This window comes from Pleurodeles waltl, chromosome 8, assembly GCF_031143425.1.
Source record: "Pleurodeles waltl isolate 20211129_DDA chromosome 8, aPleWal1.hap1.20221129, whole genome shotgun sequence".
NCBI lineage: Eukaryota > Metazoa > Chordata > Amphibia > Caudata > Salamandridae > Pleurodeles > Pleurodeles waltl.
In genome coordinates this window covers 10,391,533-10,414,833 of record NC_090447.1, presented here as the reverse complement: position 1 = coordinate 10,414,833, position 23,301 = coordinate 10,391,533, and the positions used below count along the sequence as shown (strand labels likewise).

At 45.0% G+C, this 23,301-nt stretch overlaps 1 protein-coding gene across 1 annotated transcript in view; it reads right to left on the bottom strand.

Annotated features, from left to right (window-relative positions):
* Positions 1–23,301, bottom strand: part of LOC138249010 (pepsin A-like) — a 99,673-nt gene that overhangs the window by 37,591 nt on the left and 38,781 nt on the right. The window contains exons 2-3 of the mRNA XM_069203067.1: positions 7,126–7,282; positions 1,370–1,487 (exon numbers count right to left, since the gene is read on the bottom strand). Of these exons, the coding sequence (XP_069059168.1) occupies positions 1,370–1,487; positions 7,126–7,282 (275 nt within the window). The remainder of the gene's footprint in view (positions 1–1,369; positions 1,488–7,125; positions 7,283–23,301) is intronic.

Genomic DNA, 23,301 nt, shown 5'->3' with positions numbered 1-23,301 from the left:
TTACTATCCAATATTTGTTTCTCGTAGAAAAAAACCAGGACTATAATGAAGGCTCACGTGCTATCCGACTAAGCAAAGTACGGGAGTTGCAAAGACAAAGCTGAAAACCTTGGGCACATAATAAAACTAACAGCATATTAAAGATATCTTTTTCCTGTGTGTTTGTAAGTAGGCGTGGAAAGGTAGTATAACACATGACAGATCCTATTTTAGAACACTCTATCATATTTTTGTACAAACAATAAAGAATACACACCTTAGACTTGTCAACATTTATAGTGTATATAGCTACTCTTTTGCATATTGCTATTTTGTTGAAGTAAGCCTTCCCTTATGACCTGGAATGAACTGCTCTCAAATGTGAAAGTTTTCTTTCTATGTCATGTCGGCTTCACCAACTAGTCCATGCCATATGCTGAAAACAAGGCACTGCAGAGCGAGAATGTGCTTGGAGGTGGAAGGATACTTCGAGGGGGTAATCCTGAGACTGGCAGTCGTAAGACTGGCAGACTCGGGGTGGCCAACGGACCGCCGCAGTAGTGGCAGTCAGATCCGCCAAATTTCGACCGCGGCCAAAACACTGTGGTTATACCCCCGACACCGCCAGGCTGGAGACAGCCTCCACCCTGGCGGTCCCGGTGGTTGTAATCCGCCAGGGCAGCGATGCAAGCAGCTCTGCCTGCCGGATTACTAGTTCATTCTGCCAGCCTTTCCACGGCTGTTCACAACGCCATGGAAAAGCTGCTGGAATGGGGATGCCGGGGGCCCCCTGGGGGCCCCTGCACTGCCCATGTAATTGGCATGGGCAGTGCAAGGGCCCCCATGCACAGCCCTACAGTGAAGTCGGAATAGGGCCGGCGGTGTCCTAATGGCACCAGCGGTCATGTGGCAGGTTCGGTTTGGAATTACCACCTCAATGTCCAATAAAATTGCGATACTAGAGAAATGCTCCTCTTGACTCATCCAAGATGTGACTGTCAATCTTTTCAATTAATGGCTCTGAAGGGGGTTGACACAAACAATCCAATGGCTAAAGGCCACTGACTCAAAGCCCACTCTCTGTTTACTGGATACTAAAAATCTAGTAACCAGCTAAAGCTTTCAAGACAGACCTCACTGGTTCTTGAAAGACCTAGTCCTATCTGTACACAAGCAACCCCACCACATGGCTGGCTTGGCTCACTTGTAGTTATATATCGTTTGCACAGGAAGCCAGCTGGCCATTGAAGCCGTGGCTGGAAATGTTGCAGCGCAGATTGAGTCAGAGCACTAGTGAACCTCAGAAGCTGGTCTATTGACCGGTGAATGTGCCACAGATGGACTATGAATACTGCTATTTGTGCATTTGTTGCCCTCAAGAGATACTCACAGCAAGCCGGACTTGAACAATACACAGATGGGACCCATAGATTGGCCGAACCAGTGTCAAAGATCACCTTGAAGTCTTGGGGCGGGGTCCCAATGGAGATGGTGCCATAATATGTGGTCTGTTGGACAAAAAAAGAGATAATAATTCCAAATATAAACCATTTTGAATCTTCAGCTACTCTGCAACACAACTTAAAGTGATAAACAACAGGTGCAACAGGAAAAAATTGAAACAGAGCACAGAGGCGGCGTTTTCCACCTGCTACCAGTGCTCATTGTATTTTCCAATAGTTAAACAAGCAGCTGTGTAACATTGTGTTCTCCTATTCAAAGTCAGATATTTTTCCACAGTAGGGGTAAGGAGCTAAACAACACATCTATTTAAGGAACAATTGGACATGGAAGAGGATTACAGTGACTCCATTGTGAAATTAAGGTAGCCTCGCCTCCTCATCTCTCACTATAGCATAGATGCCAGGCAGTGCTGGGCAAACCTAAACTATGAGACAGAATACTGCTGGTGACCTACACAGGGGCAGGTGTCAGATAATTCAGTGTATGCCATTATTAGCAAGGGGCAACCCTGAGATCAATAGAGACCTGGGGCAGTCAAGAACTGAAAAGGAACAAGGGTCCCTAGTTCAACCAATTACAAACAAATACTCTTTTAGACATTCATTTTGGGTTTTACATGTGTGCGACAAAAAAACAATGCGCTCAGTGCTTAGAGCTTCGGACCGAGGATTTATGAAGGAAGCCAGCATAGACTAGAGGCATTTCAATAACGGTTTATGTCTATGTTACCATGTCTATAGGTGTATGTCACCTATACCTTACTGGACTGAAAAAATGAAGCCGATACACACACAAAATAACAGGTAATTCATCAAGAAAAAATGCAAATAAATTAGCACATGCAGTAAACAGTGGGGCCACATGATGTGAGCCATGCTCCCAGGAAATGGGTACTAAGAAAGGCCCAAGTGGGTCAAAGCGGACGGCATCCATCACAGAAATGTCTTTGGAGATAGACACTGCATTTATATTGTTTGACACTAGGGGTGCCAAAGCCGCAAAAGAGCTGATAAATCTGGTGCTTTCAAGTTCCTAACAAAAGTTTCACTTCAGTGGTGTTTGATTCGGCATAATCGGTTTTAACTGAAAGTCAGGTACCCTAAATATATGCAAGTAAAAATCTGTTGAAATAAAAGAAAAAAAACACTTTAATTGTTACAGAAATGGAAACTGAGTCAGAAGCAAGTCCAGTCTCCAATCATTGTGTAGCTGTAGGGATGAAGGGCACACTTCACAATGGGAGATGGCAGCCACTTGTGTGCTCCTCTGGGGTCTTGAGGCTCTCAATGTCACACATCATTGATTTTTGTGGTTTGATGAGGATTTATCTTTATCTCCTCTAAATTTCTTTTCTCTTGATTTGCTGTGTTTTTTCCTGTTATCTCAAGGAGCTATCTACAAGTGACAAGGAGGATTGTTTTTGTGCAGAAAAGGACACCTTCCTGCACAAAAACAATCCTTAGAGGCATGAAACTCATGGACTGCCTAGAGAACAACCATCTCATGGATGCATCTCAATCCGGATTCCGCTCCAAACAGAGCACCGAACTGCCTTGATCGCTGCTACAGATGACATCTGAACCCTCCTTGATCAGGGAGACTCAGTCGCCCTAATCCTCCTACCCTCCTCTCAGCAGCTTTCAACACTGTCTCCCACCACAACCTGATCAATCGGCTTAAACAGATCAGCATCCAATATGACATCCTCAAATGGATCGCATCCTTCCATTCTGTAAGAACTCAGAAGGTCCCCCTCCCTCCGGTCACATCAGAGCCTAAGAGCACTGTCATCAAGGTCCTAAAGCTCATCCCTCAGTCCCACCTTTTTTTACACCTACATAACCTCCCTGTTAAACATCATCAGAAACCACGGACTGAGCAATATCTTCTATGCAGATGACACCCAGTTCATCCTCTCGTTATCCAAATACTCCTCCACCACCAGTGCCAATTTCCTCCTCTGCATGATCAACATCGCCATCTGGATGCAAGAAAACTGCCTGAGACTCAACACAGACAAGACAGAAGTCTTGATCTTTGGCAACAGAGCCTCACTGTGGGATGACTCCTGGTGGGTCACTCACCTAGGACCCCAGCACACCCCCATGGACCAAGCCCAGAACCTCAGCATCATCTTGGACAGCAAACCGAACATGAAGAGCCAGATAAACGCAGTCTCCTTGGCATGCTTTGAAAAATCTTCAAATAGCTCCCAGTTACTACCCCACGAACCTCCATTCAAGCCCTCATCACCAACCTCCAGGGCTACAGCAACACACTTTACGCTGGACTCACATCATACTTCCTGAAGAGACTGCAGACCGTCCAGAACACGGCGTCTAGATTCATCCTTGACCTCCCCAGACAGACCAACATAATCCCCACCTGAAGAAAATCCTCTGGCTCCCCGCCCACAAGAGATGCCAATTCAAGATTCTAACGTACAACTACAGAGCCCTCCACAACCAAGAACCAGCATACATCAACCACCGACTGAGCTGCCACCTGCCCTCCCGACCCTTGCACTCTGCTTTGTTCTCCAACGTGCACATCCCACAGCATCTGACACAACTACAGGGGAGGACATTCCTTCTCTCACCTTACGGGGAATTCCTTCAACAGCCTCCCCATCCATCTTTGGACCTTGCCGTCCCTCCAAGAGTTCAGAAGAGGTCTCAAGACCTGGCTTTTCAATTGTAGCATTTGAACGGCATGGACATATCTCCCTCATGGTGATAGCACGCTCTACAAAGTCTAAAAAGATTGTGATGGTACAAGGTAAGCATTTGCACTGAGATGTCACCCCATGCTAATTGCCATTGTACGCACATTCAGGCGTCACACGGATTGTGTGCCGAATAGAAGGTGTTGTATCGGTATAGTCAGTGTGTCCCGAGGGTGCTCTTTTAAAGCTTTAGGGGATGATCCTAGGATGCTCTGCCAGAAGTACCACTTAGTTATTCAACCACCTTCGTGGTACCCCTACTTCTCTTTTCGAGTAGCGGCGTGTCTCTGCGTGCAATGAAACACAGAGTATCAGCTTTAAACAGCAAGTCCTTCTTTCATTCCACCTTTTACAAGTGAGCTGTTCACAGTGGAAGCACAAGTTCTTGCCTGCACTTCAAGAGTGCATCTACTGCAGGAGAGCACACTGTTAAGTGTCCACCATGGCACACAGTGGGACAATATGCCCTCTCTGTGATATGACTCCTGTATTTATTCTATCATTCTGGCTAATTGACTACAGTTATAATTACAATTTAAGATCTAGTTTCCATAAAAAAAGTGTTTTTGACATGGCTATATCTTTGGCATCATTTGATGAATCTTGATGACATTTTCCAAAAAAAGTGTGCACAATAGTCTTGTTGCCGAGAGAAGGGAGAGGGTTAAAAAAGAGATGTGTTTACCCTTTTGCTTTCCATAGGAATTTTGAACATGACTGCAGCCCAAACCGCTGGACTGACTAACATCAAATGTGGCAGAAAAGTAGCTTTTGCTCCATATAGCATGCTGTTTGTTATTTGGTGTAAATCCATTCAGTAGTTTTTGAAATATTAAAGGAAATCCAAATTTGTATGTCTAGGCAGAGACTATGCACAGATCTCATGGTGAGTTCTGATTGGCTATCCGCCTCTTTAACCAGGAAGTGATGGCAGCCATTGAAACGCACCGTAGTGAATGGCAAGTTTTGAGGATCACAAAAAGGAGAACATATAGAGGGTGATAATAGATTTTAGTTACAATATAAATCATTTGTTGCTAAGGTGATTTTACCCTGTGAAAAAGCCTTCTGTGGGGATTACATGAACCATGTTTAAGGAAGAATTGTTTCCTCATGACTTTTCCATAGAGGTGATGGAAGGTGCTCCAGAAGCTAAAATGAGAGCATATTTTCTGTAAATTCACACTGCCTTTCGAAGCCATATGAGAAAGAAGTCTGACATTATCAGTAAAACATGTACTTCCATCAGAAGCAGCCAGTCCGTTGTTTCCCTTGTGATCTACTGCAGCCTCCCAGAGTGTTCTAAAGAAAAATTAGAGCGCAAACATTTGCAAAGTCTGCAGCTCTGGCAGTAACACCACATTCTATAATATGTAATCAAGTGATCAACTGGATAAAATAAACATTAAGATAGCAAATAATGTAAAAGTGCTTTGTCGCTATTTGAGATCTCCAATTTTTTTTCTTCTCATTTTAGTTTTTTTGAGCACTAACATTTTTATGGGAAAAAGACCCTCTAATTTTTATAATTTCTAAAGGAAATGCTTTAGGTATTACACTTTTGTTTACGTCAAGATGACGTCAGGCGTGCCACACTTTTGTGACAGATACAGAATGTTAGCAATCTAGCTGTTCATTGGAATACTGTGGGGAGGCAGAGGTCGAATCACAGACTCGGATAATTGAGAGCAGGGTGCAGAGGCAACAAGTTGACTACGCTGGGCAGGCGGGAGTGGCAGCAGCAGCACAAGGGACCATGGAGGGCAGGGGTAAGAGGCAGGGTCAACAAACCAACCATGCAGGACAGGCAAGAGAGGCTGTGGCAACATAACGGACCTGTGAGGGCAGAAGGGAGAGGCAGTGGCGGTACAACCATACATGCCAACAGACCCGATTCAATCAGGAAGCTCCTGATATTTTTAAGCCCAAAAGTGCTTTGTTTTATCTGTGTCCTGCCTAAAATCTCCTCCTTTGTAACGTAAGTCAATGGGGCTGAAGTCTGCAATGTCCCCAAAACAGGATCTCTTTTGTTTCAGGCGGTGCTGCACATTACTAGGCAGGGCAGTGTGATTTGTTGTGAGAAGACTCCCTACTGGCTCGCCCTGATACATGTGAGCAGTATCTCGTGCCTGGGCCCCCTCGTCTCCCTGGCTGTGTGTAAGGCGCACCAGAGTGTTTGCTGCATGAAAAGAGTGGTACCCCTGAGCAGTAGAGAGTGGGGGCCTGATTTATGAAAAGTTAGCCCCTCTTTAGCATAATCTTTTGATGCATAAGCGGCACAAACCTACAAAATATGGTTATATTTTGTACGTTTGCGCCGCTTTTGCATCAAAAAATGGCTCAAAGATGGCGCTAACTTTTCATAAATCAGGTCCTGAGACCTTTCATGGTTTAGGGCGTCCAGTGGTATGGTTCTTTCTCCACTTTAGCAGGAGTCAGCAGATCTGGGCCTTACATGATCCAGCATTGGGCTTGATTGAGGGAGGTAGAGAGAGGATGCACTGGGGTGGTGTGAAGTGAATCCCACTTGAAGTGTACATTGAAGATGTCTGTTCGAGTAGAGGTGAGAGATGGATGGATGACAGGGAAGAGGGATGGATGAGTGTTGTGTGCGCATTGTACAAATGTGTCAGTGATTCATTTTTATTTAATAACCCATTGGGCCAGTGAAAGGGTAATTAGAAGGGACAGAGTTAATTTAAACACACACAGGGAGCTTGTTGGTGGGAATTTAAGTGAAATCTATATTTTGAAACCAGGTTTCTCTAATTATTCTAAAATCTTTAGCAATTCTTGCACTTGGGGCTGTGCTACAGCCTGCCCTGCCATGGAAGACGTGTACAGATTCAGTAAGGAGGCAGTCATCCCTCCAGGACTCATACTGAGTGATTAGGACCCCCTCCTAATGCAGGCGGTAACCCCAAAGAAATGACAGATCATTACACTTTTTCACTTACGTCAAAATAGTTGATCATAGGCTCATAGAGCACATCAGTGTCCAATACTGGGGCGTATTTGTTAGCACTGTCTATTGTGTGCAACTTCAGGAAATCCTTCAGAGTTCCATCTTCTCTCATCTGTTCCCTCATAGACTTTCCTTTCTGTAGCGGAATCCTAGAAAGTGAAAGATAAAAATCAAACTTTTCCACATTGGAGAGGGGAAAGATGGCATCTGATGCCCTGTGTGTCTGTGTTTATGGTGTTTTATACCATTCAAACGTAGGTGACTTTCACCTGAAATACCAGTGAAATTATGTGTGATGGTGAGAAATAACTTAGTTTAAACTGCACCGCAAGATGTACTCATGAAGCTGGAACCAGCTCTGGGATGTGCAAAGGAGCATCTGGACCAAATATGTCATGTGCACATTGAGCTATGGACATCCTATCAAAAAGAAGATGTCCTGTACTAATAAGCAAACCTTTTTTAAATTTGTATTTATACTTTATTTGCACAAATAATACAAGTTATTGCAATCACTGCATGAAAAAGTGTTAGAGCACCATAAAACATCCAATAAAAGTAATATTTCTCTCAATATTATTGATAGACCAAATAAACCATACTGACGTATTAAACACCTAGTGGCATACTGTAATACATATGAGATCAACACCGAGACACTAACAGGGGGATCTTGGTGACAAACAAATATCCATAAAGATGCTGAGTTGATTAGTCGTATAAAAAAGGCTGTTAAAATATAATTTTCCAGTCCAGGGACTGGGTAATAGAAATTTATTTGGAAGAAAGACTGTGTCCATAACCCGTGTGACTGGAGCTGACAAGTGTTTAATTCGGGCAGGAGCCGGTGGCTTGGTCAACCATTTGGGGTTTTTGTCACCTGTTTTTGGAGGTGTTTGATTTTTACAATAGATTTAGCTAGACAAGCCATGTATTCCGGTGTCAACCCTTTACGACTAAACAAAATTGCTTGCCAGCACGATCTAATACCATTGGTGTTGAACATATTTGTAAGATACAACTTCTGCCAACGTAACAGTGCGGGGCACGTACAAAGAATGTGTAGGAAGTCTTCCCTGTAATGTGCGCAAAGCCTGCATCTCCCGCTGTTTCAGAGTGTAAGCCATTCTGGAGCAGCATCCAAAGAAGGTAGTAGGCCGAGCCTGGCGTGGAGCACCTTTATTTTTAGTGTCTTTTAAAATATTTTTGCCATGTAAGGCTGTGCTGTCGAAGCCTTGTAAGTGTTCACTGTCATCCATGAGTGCGATCACTTTTTTAACTTGCCTTGCTCCACGAGAGCAGCTTGACTTGTTTGTTTAGTAATTGCTTGAAGAGTTTGTGTGGTAGAGGCTTTTGCCATAACTCTTCTGCCTGTAAATGCTTTACTGCTGAAGCAATTCTCTCTGGACATGTATTTGAGACTTCTGCCATGTTTGTGACTATTTCTTCCCAAATCAGTGCCTTTAGTGTGTTTGGCTGCGCCTGTCTTAGCATGGAGGTGTATTTGAGCAAAGCCCCATCGTGTGCTAATGCTTAGTCTTGTAACCCGAATTCCAGCCTGATTTGCTCTGGTGAGGAGCTTTGTGGAAGACATAAGAGAAGAACTTTCCTCTGAGCAATGTTCATGAAGTCTTAGAGCTTACCAGGAAATATTTCCAGACCACAAGGAACTACGAATGTGCTGAGAAGCAGCTACCCTACCTCTTAGGAAATCACTGGAAGCTCAGGTAGAAGGTGAACCCTGAGAAGGGAGGGGTTAACTTTACCGGTCAGATGCTGAGGTGGACATGCTCAGAGATTGCATTCTAACAGTAGGACAAGCAGCAAAGTAACGTTGGGGGGGACTGGTAGTTACCTAAGTGAAACAGCAGAGTCATTATATGGCTGAGTTTTATAGATAATTTGTACATAATAAATAAACTTTATGTTAAAATAGCAACAGCTGAATAAGTTCACTGTACATTCTCCTTTACTGAGAAGGGAGGGCAACGTGAGGTATTACTTCAGAGCTGAGGTGACTGTCATGCGTGTGGCCCCTCAAGCTGTGAGGTTCACTGCAGCCCCCATTGAGGTGGTCAGCATCTGGTCAATGGTTACTCCGCTAGTAAGGTCACAAGCCATTGATACATTCTGTTGCAACTCCCAGGATGCCCCTCTCCTTCTCTCCTCCTTCTGATTCTTAATGGATGCAGTGTGGAGAGAATTTCCTGACTCATCGAAGGGCTTCTCTATATTGGAAAAGAGTGTTTGCTGTGAGCTTCATGTGACTTCATGTGACCGTACCACCAGTGCCTGTCAGGATGCATCGGAGTGCATGTGACTGTACCACCAGTGCTTGTCAGGACGCATCGGAGTGCATGTGACCGTACCACCAGTGCCTGTCAGGAGGCATCGGAGTGCATGTGACCGTACCACCAGTGCCTGTCAGGAGGCATCGGAGTGCATGTGACAGTACCACTAGTGCCTGTCAGGAGGCATCGGAGTGCATGTGACCGTACCACCAGTGCATGTCAGGAGGCATCGGAGTGCATGTGACCGTACCACCAGTGCCTGTCAGGAGGCATCGGAGTGCATGTGACCGTACTACCAGTGCCTGTCAGGAGGCATCGGAGTGCGCAGAAGCCTTCAGCGCGCATCATCCTTGACTCCCTGTACCTTGCGTTAACCCTTGGACCACTTCATGGGAAACAGTGCAGTGTGTGTCTGTGTGTCGGTGCGCATTGTATTAGTCTATTCCTGCTGCACCGAAGGAAGTGCATGCATGTGTGTCACAAGGTCACATTATATACCATTATGCACTAATTAAAATGCACATTTTTTGTTGTTTGCATTTGCATTTTAAGCAACGTAACAAAGATCATTTTGTGTGCACTTTGGCCCAGACTTACTAAGCTTTTGCATTGTCCTTACATTCTGCAAGGCGGTGCAAGGCAACACAAAGGCTTTGGTAACACTAACAATCCATGCAAAGAGCTGTTAGTGCTTTTTTTTTGCATGAGTTTGTAAAGAAAGGTAAGTGCACACAGTGGCTTGTGCTATGTTGTGTTATATTTCTTAGTGGTAGGCGTTCCACGGATGGAGCATAAGCTTCCCTGTGCATCCACCCGTTGAATTTGATGCAGTCCCAGATTTAATGAAATCAAGAAACCTGTGATGGCGCCAGAATGGTATTCCATCCCGATTCATGGCGTGACAAGGTAAGATCTGTATGTTTCTCCTTGTTACATTCTGCATTTCCCATAGAAAGAGGAATTTGCCTCTGAGTATTGTTTTTGTGCTGGAAGGTGTACCCTGCTCATAACCTAGACACCTTTACACCATGGTGGAAGGGTGGCTGCATTGGTACTAGGTAACCTCAAGCACAGCCAACAGGCCCCACCAGCAGTGAAACAGCCTCGTGGGAAAACCTCCAGTGCCCGGAAGGGCCAGTCCAGGCCTAGCTGAGAATCCCCACATAGAATTCCACCTAACTTATTATCAGAGGCTATGTGGTAAGAGCAGGCCTAGAGAAAGTTTTAGCTGTATGAAAGCATTTTGAAATAATGATTACGAAATAAAACCTATGCTAATGGAAGAGATTTGGGTCAGCACACTTCAGCCACTGCTTGGTAGAAGCGGTATTCACATTTTAGGACAACCTAGGGGGCATCCTAGCAGACATGTAATTGGGCACTGCCTCAGCCCCTTCGGCCATTGATATATTACAGTTTCAGAAATGCTAACTGGTGTCACATTTCACTTTCCATGTATGTCTGTGTCTGGTACTGACAGGATTCAACTGGCAGAGAAGTCTGCCTTCATTTATCTCTGCTGGATTCTGAAAGATAGCTGGTAGCAGCAGGGCATGTGTGCAGAACCAGGGCAGCTAACACTGACCCCAGCCTTGCTTTGATAATCTGACTGAGAGCGGATGCCACATGAGCTGAAGTGTGAGGCTCTGAGAGAAGGAGGAGAGGGGATAGATGCATGTGTGTGGGTAGGTGGTGGCGGAAGATCATGGCATGCGTGTGGTGCATGTGGCAGGGGGTCTAACGCCCATTGCTGGAGGAAGGGCCAGGGGACACCAAAGGGCTGCATGGGAGTTTCAGGAAACCCTGGGAAGTGACAGTGCACTTTAAAAATACACATAACATAATAATATTACAAGGGGAATAGAGATTCTGTGGCCGCTTAGAGGTTCATCCACAGAAGCAGAGGGAACAGCAGATGAGGGTTGAGAACTGCTATTCGCAGGAGTGAGAGTTGAGTGGAAAGGAAGGGAGGAGGCATTAGTAGTGGTACTGCTGAGAGACAGAGGCGTGAGTGGCACGGGTGCTCAGGTGAGGACCAGAAGGGAGATAAAAGGCGCAGCAGAGAGAAGACACAGCTATCAAGGGAGTGGGAGCCCCAGAGGCAGGATGCAGGTGTCTAAAGTCCAAGGTGAAGAGGGTCCCCATGTTCCCAGACTATGAAGGTCAAGCGTCAGTATCAAGGGAGAGGTGGCTACTTGGAAAAGCGAGGTCATGGATGAGAGAGGGGTGGACTGGAACAGACATAAGTAAGGGGTGCTAGTGACTGTATGGAGAAGGAAGTGAGCCAGTTTAAGTGGTATCAGAGGAAATGATGGGAATCATGAGACGTTTAAAAAAACAGACTGGGGCATGCAAGGAGAGAGGGAGCACACAAGCTGGTATGACAGCTAAAGCAGGCAGTACAGGGCAGGAAAGGTGAGTGGGGCATAGCAGGACATGGCAAAAGCAAGTGGAGTGACACAGCCAGAAGGAAGGGTGAGTTTAGGCTGGGACTGCAGATAGGGAAACACAGGCAGGGGCTCTTGAAGAAGTTAAGCAGAAAGTGGAGGAGGCGGGTCTTGAGAGATGACCATAGTTACCACTTTGGGAGTTCATCTGCTAACAAGCACCTAAGAAAAGGCTTAGACTATTGATTATGTGGATATATTTAAGCAGTTGGATAGGGAGACACACACCAAGAGGAGTTTCAAAGCTGAGGAAAGGGAAATGGCTAAAAGGTTGAAGGTTTTACACAAGCACATTATGGAAGAACCATCCAGAGAGCAGTGTGGAACTCTTTAATTATACATCTGTGATTAGAACAGCACATATACATGTTAGTGGTGTGTCATGGTTGACATATGACACAGGGTTTAGAGCTCGGAGCGCTTTATACCCAAGAAGTCATGGAGAGAGGTAGGCTATGGGCTGTGGGTGAAGAACATGACATAGATCAAGCTGATACTGGCAGTATACCAGTGAGCAAGTTGCTTTTACACCACATGCTCTTTCAAGCTAACATCATCCATGAAGAGTAGGGGTATCAGATATGTAGCAAGCCTGGTGGTGCATGCAGAAATTTCAACAAAGTGGTCATATTTCAGGTACCCATGCAAATTCAGACACAAATTTTCCAAGTGCAGAGGTAAACACTTATTGCTTCATAGTTTTGTGTATGACAAGGTGGTGGTTATAAAGCAAGAAGTGGGCAAGAGGATCGCTGAGGAGGAGACCCAGAGATCCAGCTACCATTTCAATGTCTTAGCAGTGCACAATAATGACTCAGGCAGGATTAACCACCAAAGTAGAGTAGTAGTCGGATACCTTCCAAAAAGCTCAAAAGTGAAGGGTGGCACTCCCCAGAATTGCTACCTTGGAAGTGATATCACTTCTGGGTCATGTGACCAGGATGTGGCACTACCCAAGAGCCTCAACCCTGAAAGGTCTGCCTTTAGAAGTGACACCACCAATGAGTCCCAACACAGAGGTCCTGTCCCTTACCGTGACACTACTTGGCCTCCTGACCATCCCTAGTCTCTCCCATGAGAGTCCTCACCCTCTAACCTTACTCTTCTAAGTACAGCACAGGAAAGTGACTGGGTAAATGTCTGCCAATATTCATGCCCATAGATTACACTGTGCCTTTAACAAACCACTGACCTTCAAAGAGGTAGGACGTGATGACATACTGGAAGCTGCCTGCACCAACTATGTGCTCAAAGAGCAATACAATGTTACCGTGCTTTTCTCAACACATGGTTGTAAGGGGGTGCTGTACTGCTGCAACATCTTATTTGTTCTTAGATGGGGGCAAGCACCTATTACAGATAATTCATAATACAGGAAATCCATGCTCAATTGTCTAAAGAGGCTTGCATTTGGTTTGTTATTCAATAATTGTTTATTTTCAGTCAGTAAGTATTATTATTATTAATCAGATGTATTAAGTGCATGGCTACCCAACATGGTTTCACAGTGCCAGGTAATTAACATGTAATGTATAGAGAATTTAGAAAAGGCAAGTATTCAAAACCTTCTTGAGCATACCAAGAGATTTTCAAGATATCATCAAGACTGGCAAACAGTTCCACAGTTTGGGGCCCAGGTAGGAAAAAGACTGACCAACTTGCCAGGCCCTACAAAATATATGTAGCAAATACATATAGCAATATATATAAAGCAAAATAGAGCAATTCCCCCACTGGCCCCACATACAAAGACATGCCCATTTTGTCATATATCTAAAACCATTAATTACCATATGTGCTGCCTTTTGTAGACAGATGATGGTACAAAATTCCAGAATTGGTAGCCAGCATATACTTAAAAATATATGTAATACCTGGTACGAGCATTGGCAAAGCCATTGGGTCTGGTTAGTTCTCAAACAAAGTGTAACACTTGGGTGACTGTGGGGGTGATTCTAACCCCGGCGGTCTTAGACCGCCGGGGCCAGGGTCGGCGGGAGCACCGCCGACAGACCGGCGGTGCCCCGCAGGGCATTCTGACCGCGGCGCTTTGGCCGCGGTCAGTGCAGGAAAACCGGCGGTCTCCCGCCGGTTTTCCGCTGCCCCTTGGAATCCTCCAAGCTGCGCCGCCGAGGGGATTCCGACCCCCCCTACCGCCATCCAGTTCCCGGCGGTCCGGATGGCGGTAGGGGGGGTCGCGGGGCCACTGGCATGGGCACTGCAGGGGCCCCAGTAAGAGGGCCCCTAAATGTATTTCACTGTCTGCTGCGCAGACAGTGAAATACGCGACGGGTGCAACTGCACCCGTCGCACAGCTTCCACTCCGCCGGCTCGATTCCGAGCCGGCTTCATCGTGGAAGCCTCTTTCCCGCTGGGCTGGCGGGCGGCCTGAAGGCGGCCGCCCGCCAGCCCAGCGGGAATGTCAGAATTACCGCCGCGGTCTTTCGACCGCGGAACGGTAACCTGACGGCGGGACTTTGGCGGGCGGCCTCCGCCGCCCGCCAAGGTCAGGATGAGGGCCTGTGTGTTTTGCCTTCATCTATCTTTGAAAAAATAATGTAATCAACTGCATCTTTCCTTTTGCAGTAGGAATCAGTCCTTACTGATGTGGCTGTGGGCAGTATCCTTACTTCCCATGTTTTAAATAACTCTACTCCATTAATGAAGAGTGTCTCATGTCCCCTCTGATGTGCCAAGAGCAGTATCCTTACTTTCCTGCTGTTATATAACTCTACTCCTTTAATGACGAATTGTCACATGTGCCCCCTGATGTGCCTGTGGGCAGTATCTATACTTTCCTGGTGTTAAGTAGCTCTACTCCACTAATGAAGAGTGTCACATGTCCCCACTAATGTGGCCATGGCCAGTATCCTCCCTTCCCTGGTGTTACATAACTCTACTCCATTAATGAATAGTGTCATATGACCCCTCTGAAGTGCCTGTGAGCAGGGTCTTTCATTTCCAGGTGTTAAATAACACTACTCCATTAATGAAGAGTGTCACGTGTCCCCTCTTATGTGGCCATAGGCAGTATCCTTCCTTCCCTGGTGTTAAATAACTCTACAACATTAATAAAAGGAGTTTCATGTCCCCACTGATGTGGCAGTGGGCAGTGTCCTTACTTTCCATGTGTTAAATAACTCTACTCCATTAATGAAGAGTGTCACATGTCCCCACTGATGTGGCCATGGGCAGTATCCTCCCTTCTCAGGTGTTAAATAGCTCTACTCCATTAATGAAGAGTGTCACATGTCCCCTCTGATGAGGCCATGGGCAGTATCCTCCCTTCCCTGGTGTTAAATAACTCTATTCCATTAATGAAGAGTGTCACGTGCCCCCTCGATGTGGCCATGGGCAGTATCCTTATTTCTCAGTTGTTAAATAGCTCTACTCCATTAATGAAGAGTGTCACATGTCCCATCTGACATGCCATTGGCAGTATCCTTACTTTCCTGATGTTAAATAACTCTACTCCATTAATGAAGAGTGTCACATGCCCCCTCTGATGTGCTTGTGGGCAGGGTCCTTCATTCCCAGATGTTATATAACTCTACTCTATCAATGAAGAGTGTCACATGTCCCCTCTGATGTGGCCATGGGCAGTATCTTTACTTTCCTTGTGTTATATAACTCTACTCCACACTTCACTTGTGTTAAGTATCTCTACTTCATTAATGAAGAGCTTCACATGTCCCCACTGATGTGGCTGTGAGCAGTATCCTCATTTTGCATGTGTTAAAGAACTCTACTCCATTAATGGAGTGTGTTACAGATCCCCTCTGATGTGGACATGGGCAGTATCCTCCCTTCCATGGTGTTAAATAACTCTAATCCATAAATGAAGAGTGTCACATGTCACCTCTGAAGTGCCTGTAGGCAGGGTCCTTCATTCCCAGATGTTATATAACTCTACTCCATTAATGAAGAGAGTCACAGGTCCCCTCTGATGTGGCCATGGGCAGTATTCTTACTTCTCATGTGCTAAATAGCTCTACTCCATTAATGAAGAGTGTCACATGTCCCTTCTGATGTGTGGCAATGGGCATTATCCTCCCTTCCATGTTGTTAAATAACTCTACTTCATAAATGAAGAGTGTTGCATGTCCCCTCTGAAGTGCCTGTAGGCAGGGTCCTTCTTTCCCAGATGTTATATAATTCTACTTCATTAATGAAGAGTGCCACATGTTCCCTCTGATGTGGCCATGCGCAGTATCCTTACTTTCCTGGGGTTATATAACTCTACTCCATTAATGAAGAGTGTCATATATGCTCACCAATGTGGCCATGGGCAATAGCCTCCTTTCCCTGGTGTTAAATAACTCTACTCCATTAATGATGAGTGTCACATGTCCCCTCTGATGTGGCCATGGGCACTATCCTTATTTCTCAGGTGTTAAATAGCTCTACTCAAATAATGAAGAGTGTCACATGTCCCCTCTGATGTGGTTTTGGGCAGTATCCTTACTTCCCAGGTGTTAAATAGTTCTACTCCATTAATGAAGAGTGTCACATGTCCCCTCTGATCTTGTAATGGGCATTATCCTTACTTCTCAGGTTTTAAATGACACTACCCCATTAATAAAGAGTGTCACATGTCCCATCTGATGTGGTCATGGGCAGGGTTCTCCCTTACCTGGTATTAAATAGCTCTACTCCATTAATGAAGAATGTCACATGTCCCCTCTGTTGTGGCCATGGGCAGTACCCTTTTTTCTCAGGTGTTACATAACACTACCCAATTAATAAAGAGTGTTACATTTCCCATCTGATGTGGCCATGGGCAGGGTTCTCCCTTCCCTGGTAATAAATAGCTCTACTTCTTTAATGAAGAGTGTCACATGTTCCCTCTGATGTGGCCATGGGAAGTATCCTTACTTCCCTGGTGTTATATAACTCCACTCCATTAACAGAGAGTATTATATGTCCTCTCTGATATAGCTGTAGGCAGTACCCTTCCTTCCCTGGTATTAAATAACTCTACTCCATTAATGAAGAGTGTCACATGTCCCCTCTGATGTTGTTGTGGGCAGTATACTTACTTCCCAGGTGTTAAATAGTTCTACTCCATTAATGAAGAGTGTCACATGTCCCCTCTGATGTGGCCATGGGCAATATCCTTGCTTCCCTGGTGTTATATAACTCTATTCCATTAAAAGAGAGTGTTATATGTCCCCTCTGATATAGCTGTAAGCAGTACCCTCCCTTCACTGGTATTAAATAATTAAATAACTCTACTCCATTAATGAAGAGTGTCACATGTCCCCTCTGATGCTGTTGTGGGCAGTATCCTTACTTCCCAGGTGTTAAATAACTCTGCTCCATTAATAAAGAGTGTCACATGTCCCCTCTGATGTTGTTGTGGGCAGTATCCTTACTTCCCAGGTGTTAAATAACTATGCTCCATTAATAAAGAGTGTCACGTGACCCCTCTGATGTGGTTGTGGGTAGTATCCTTACTTCCCTGGTGTTATATAACTGTACACAATTAATAAAGAGTGTCACAAGCCCCCTCTGATATCTATCTGTGGACAGTGTCCTGCCTTCCCTGGTGTTAAATAACTCTACTCCTTTCTGGACGAGTGTTCCATGTCCCCTAGGATGTGGCCATGGGCAGTATCCTTACGTCTCATTTGTTATATAACTCTTCTCCATTAATGAAGAGCGTCACATGTCTCCACTGATGTGGCTATGGGCAGGGTCCTCACTTCCCTGTGCAGAGGGGACTCTCTAGAGTCCACATCAAACCTTCAGAAAGATATTTTATGGTCAGAAGGATGGCAATGAGATGGCTGGCCTGAAAAAGAAGTAATTAGAGAAATTCAAATGATGCAGGTGATATAAACATTACCTGGGTTACCAAGTTGAACAGTAACACATGCATTCCTGCAGGAACCACCTTCTGTAATATGTTTTAAGCCTAAGCACCTGATTTAGGGTGTGGCTTATGAGTTCTCCGGGGTAGCTGCTGAATTTCTGGCAGAGTACCCATCCAACAAGCTCTGAACCTGCCCTAAGCTCTAAAAGGGTTCCTCAGCAGATCCCTTACAGTTACAGGGTTATGAAGGTAGTACTCTTTGAGCTACAAGGGTTAATGGGAAGCAATCGTACAGGAACAGGGTTTATTGGGCAGTACTTCTACAGCTACAGGGTTTATTGGGCAGTGTTAGGCAGTACTCTTAGACGTACAGGATTTATTGGGCAGTGATCTTACAGTTACAGGGTTTATTGGGCAGTACTCTTCAGGTATATGGTTTATTGGGCAGTATTCCTACAGGACCAGGGTGTATTGGGCAGTACCCCTACACTTACAGGGTTATTGGGCATTATTCTTACATCCTACACGTACATAGTTTATTGGGCAGTACCCTTACAGTTCCAGGGTTTATTGGGCAGTACTCTTACAGTTCCAGAGTTTTTTGGGCTGTACACTTACAGTTGCAGAGTTTATTGGGTAGTGCACTTGCAGTTGCAGGGTTTATTGGACAGTATGCTTGCCGTTACAAGGATTAGTGGGCAGCAATCTTACAAGTACAGGGTTTATTGGGCAGTAATCTTACAGTTAAATGGCATATTGGGCAGTACTCTCACAGATGCAGGGTTTATTGGGTAATACTCTTACAGTTACAAGGTTTATTGGGCATTACTCTTAAAGTTACAAGGATTAGTGGGAAGCAATCTTACAGGTATAGGGTTTATTGGGCAGTATTCTTACATTTACATGGCTTGTTCGGTAGAATTCTAACAGTTAAGGGTTTATTGGGCAGTACTTCTACAGGTACAGGGTTTATTGGGTAGTACTCTTACAGTTAAAAGGATAAGTGGGCAGCAATCTCACAGGTACAGGGTTTATTAGGCAGTACACTTACAGTTACATAGTTTTTTTGGGTAGTAATCTTACAAGTAGAGGGTTTAGTGGGCATTATTACTCTTACACTTACAGTTTGTTTTCGGGCACTATTTTTACAGTTACAGAGTTTATTGGGTAGTACATGTACACTTACATGGTTTATTGGGCAGTCTTCCTACAGGACCAAGGTGTATTGGGCAGTACTCCTACACTTACAGGGTTTATTGAGCATTATTCTTACAGCTTACATGTACATGGTTTATTGGACAGGACTCTTACAGTTACAGGTTTTATTGAGCAGTACTCTTAACAGTTACAAGAATTAGTGGGCAGCAATCTTACAGGTACAAAGTTTATTGGGAAGTACTCTTACAGTTACAGGGTTTATTTGTCGGTACTCTTACAGGTGCAGGGTTTATTGGGCAGTACTCTTACAGTTAAAGGGTTCAATTGGCAGTAGTTTTACAGTTATAGGGTTTATTGGGCAGTACTCGTACAGGTACAGGGTTTATTGGGAAGTACTCTTACTGTTACAGGGTGGTGAAGGCAGTGCCCTTCCAGAAATAGGGTTTATTGGGCAGTACTCTTACAGTTTCAGGGTTTAATGGGCAGTACGCTTACAGTTACAAGGATTAGTGGGCAGCAGTCATACAAGTACAGTGTTTATTGGGCAGTACTCTTACAGTTACAGGGTTTATTTTGCAGTACTCCTACAGGTACAGGGTTTATTGGGCAGTACTCTCACAGTTAAAGGGTTATGAAAGCAGTGCCTTCCAGCTATAAGGGTTTTTGGGCAGTACTTTTACAGTCGGAGGGTTTATTCGGTAGTACTCTTACAGGTACATGGTTTATTGGGCAGTACTCCTACAGGTACAACGTGTATTGGGCAGTACTCTTACAGGTACGAGGATTAGTGGGCAGCAGTCATACAGGTACAGGTTTTATTGAGCAGTAATCGTACAGTTACAGGGTTTATTGGGCAGTACTCTTACAGTTACAGGATTTATTTGGTGGTACACTTACAGTTATGTTTTTTTTTTTGGGCAGTACTCTTATAGGCACAGGGTTTATAGGGCAGTACTCTTACAGCTAGAGGGTTCATTGGGTGGTACTCTTACAGTTACAGGGGTTAGTGGATAGTACTCTTAGCAGTTACAAAGATTAGTGGGCAGCAATCTTACAGGTACAGATTTTCCCGGTCAGTACTCTTACAGTTACAGACTTTATTTGGCAGAACACTTACATGTGCAGGGTTTATAGGGCAGTACTCTTACAGGTACCGTGTTTAATGGGCAGTATTCTACAGTTACAAGCTTTATTGGGCAGTACTCTTACATGTACAGGATTTATTGGGCAGTACACTTACAGGTGCATTGTTCAAATGGCAGTACTCTTATAGTCATAGGGGTCATTTGGCAGTACTCTTACAGGTTCAGGGTTTATTGGGCAGTACTCCTACAGTTACAGGGTTATGAAAGCAGTGCCCTTCCAGGAATGGGGGTTGTTTGGCAGAACTCTTACAGGTACAGGGTTTATTGGGCAGTACTCTTAAAGGTATTGTGTTTATTGGGAAGAACTCCTACAGTTAAAGGGTTATTTGGGCAGTACTCTTACAGTTACAAGGATTAGTGTGCAGCAATCTTACAAGCACAGTGTTTATTGGGCAGTACTCTTACAGTTACTTGATTTGTTGGGCAGTAATCTTACAGGTAAAGGGTTTAGTGGGCAGTACTTCTACACTTCCAGGTTTTATTGGGCATTATTCCTACAGTTACAGAGTTTATTGGGCAGTACATTTACAGCTATCTGGTTTATTGAGCAGTATTCCTACAGGTACATGGTGTATGGGGCAGATCTCTTACACTTACAGGGTTTATTGGGCATTATTCTTACATCTTACAGGTACAGGGTTTATTAGACAGGACTCTTACAGTTACAGGGTTTATTCAGCAGTACTCTTACATGTACGGGGTTTATTGAGCAGTACTCTTACAGGTATAGGGTTTACAGTAAGAAGGTTTATTTGGTAATACCCTTACAGTTACAGTGTTTATTGGGCAGCACTCGTAACAGTTAAAAGAATTAGTGGGCAGCAGTAATACAGGTACAGGGTTTATTGGGCAGTACTCTTACTGTTACGGGGTTTATCGTGCAGTACTCCTACAGGTACAGGGTTTATTGGACAGTACTCTCACAATTAAAGGGTTATGAAAGCAGTGCCCTTTCAGCTATTAGGGTTATTGGGCAGTACTCTTACAGTCAGTGGGTTTATTTGTTAGTACTCTTACAGGTACAGGGTTATTGGAGAGTACTTTTACAGGTACAGTATTTATTGGGCAGTACTCTTACAGTTACATGGTTTATTGGGTGGTACTCTTACAGTTACAGGGTTTATTTGGTAGTACACTTACAGGGTTTTGTGGGCAGTACTGTTATAGGCACAGGGTTTATAGGGCAGTACTCTTACAGGTAGAGGGTTCATTTGGGGGTACTCGTACAGTTACAGGGGTCTATTGGGTAGTACTGTTAGCAGTTACAAAGATTAGTGGGCAGCAATCTCACAGAGTTTACTGGACAGTAATCTTACAGTTACAGGGTTAATTTGGCAGAACTCTTACAGGTGCAGGGTTTAGAGGGGCGTACTACTACAGGTACAGGGTTTAATGGGCAGTACTCCTACAGTTACAGGCTTTATTGGGCAGTACTCCTACAGGTGCAGGGTTCAGTGGGAAGTACTCTTACAGTCATAGGTTTTATTAAGCAGTACTCAAACAGGGACAGGGTTTATTGGGCAGTACTCCTACAGTTACAGGGTTATGAAAGCAGTGCCCTCCCAGGAATAGAGGTTATTGGGCAGTACTCTTACAGGTACAGGGTTTATTGGGCAGTGCTCTTACAGGGATTGTGTTTGTTGGGAAGAACTCCTACAGTTAAAGGGTTTTTTGGCTAGTACTCTTACAGGTATAATGTTTATCGGGCAGTACTCTTACAGTTCCCTTCCAGGAATAGGAAATATTGGGCAGTACTCTTACTGTAACAGGGTTTATTTGGTAGTACACTTGCAGGTGCAAAGTTTATTGGGCAGTACTCCTACAGGTACAGGGTTTAATGGGCAGTACTCCTACAGTTACAGGGTTTATTGGGCCGTACTTCTACAGTTATAGGGCTATTGGGCAGTACTCGTACAGGTACAGGGTTTTTTGGGCAGTACCTTTACAGTTAAAAGGTTATGAAAGCAGTACCATTACAGTGGTTTTGCAATCTTTCATCTCTCACAGATGTCAGGTCCCTGCTCAACATTTCATGAAGAATATACAGTACCTGTGGGCAGTACTTACTATTAATGTCTGCCATTACTGTACAATAACTATATACCTCTGCGATTGGGTCACATATCCAAACATGTCCTTTATTATCTTTCACTCAGTCTCCCAACTCGGTAGGAGGACAAGCTCTCTCAAAACTCCTGCCTCATGAGGGACTTATAGGGAATACTCACCTGACCAGGCACCCAGAGAGGGATACCAGTCTCTCAAGGCTCCCATCTCATGACCTGACAGCACACCGAGGGGTGAGGTGTAAGTACTCACCTGACCAGGCTCTCAGAAAGGGCCACCAGGCTCTCTGAAAGCTCCCATCCCATGACCCACCAGCACACTGAGGGACGCAGAGTAACTACTCACTTGACCAGGCATTCAAACCTCCCATCTCATAATCCAACAGATCACTGAGGGACGTGGAGTAAATAACCACCTGACCAGGCACTGAAAGCACCCATCTCATGACCCGACAGTACATGAAGGGACATGGGTTAAGTACTCACTTGACCCGGCACTCAGATAGTGTCACCAGGCTCTCTCAAAGCTTCCATCTCATGGCCTTATAGCGCACTGAAGGACGTGGGGTAAGTACTCACTTGACCAGGCACTCAGCGAGGGTCACCAGGCACTCAAAGCTCTAATTTCATGACCTGACAGCACACCAAGGGGCGAGGTGTAAGAAGTGATAGGGCCACCAGGCTCTCTCAAAGCCCCCATCACATAACCATACAGCACACTGAGGGACATGGTGTAAGTACTCACTAGACCAGGCACTCAGACAGGGCCACCAGGCTCTCTCAAAGTTTCCATCTCATGACCCTGCAGCACAATAAGGGATGCAAAGTACGATCTTGACCAGACACTCAGAGAGGGTCACCAGGCACTCAAAGCTCTCCTCTCATGACCCAACAGCACAGGGAGGGTCGCGGAGTAAATACTCACTTGCCCTGGCACTCAGATAGGGCCACCAGGTTCTCGCAAATCTTCCATCTCATGGCCCTAAAGCACATTGTGGGACACAGAGTAGGTACTCACTTGACCAGGCACTCAGAGAGGGTCATCAGGCACTTAATGCTCCATCTCCTGACCCTACAGCAAACTTGGGGACGCGGAGTAGGTACTCACTTGACCAGGCACTCAGAGAGGGTCACCAGGCTTTTCCGGTGCTCCCTTTTCATGACCCTACAGCACACTGAGGGACACAGAGTAAGTACTCACTTGACCAGGCATTCAGAGAGGGTCACCAGGCAGTCAGTGCTCTCA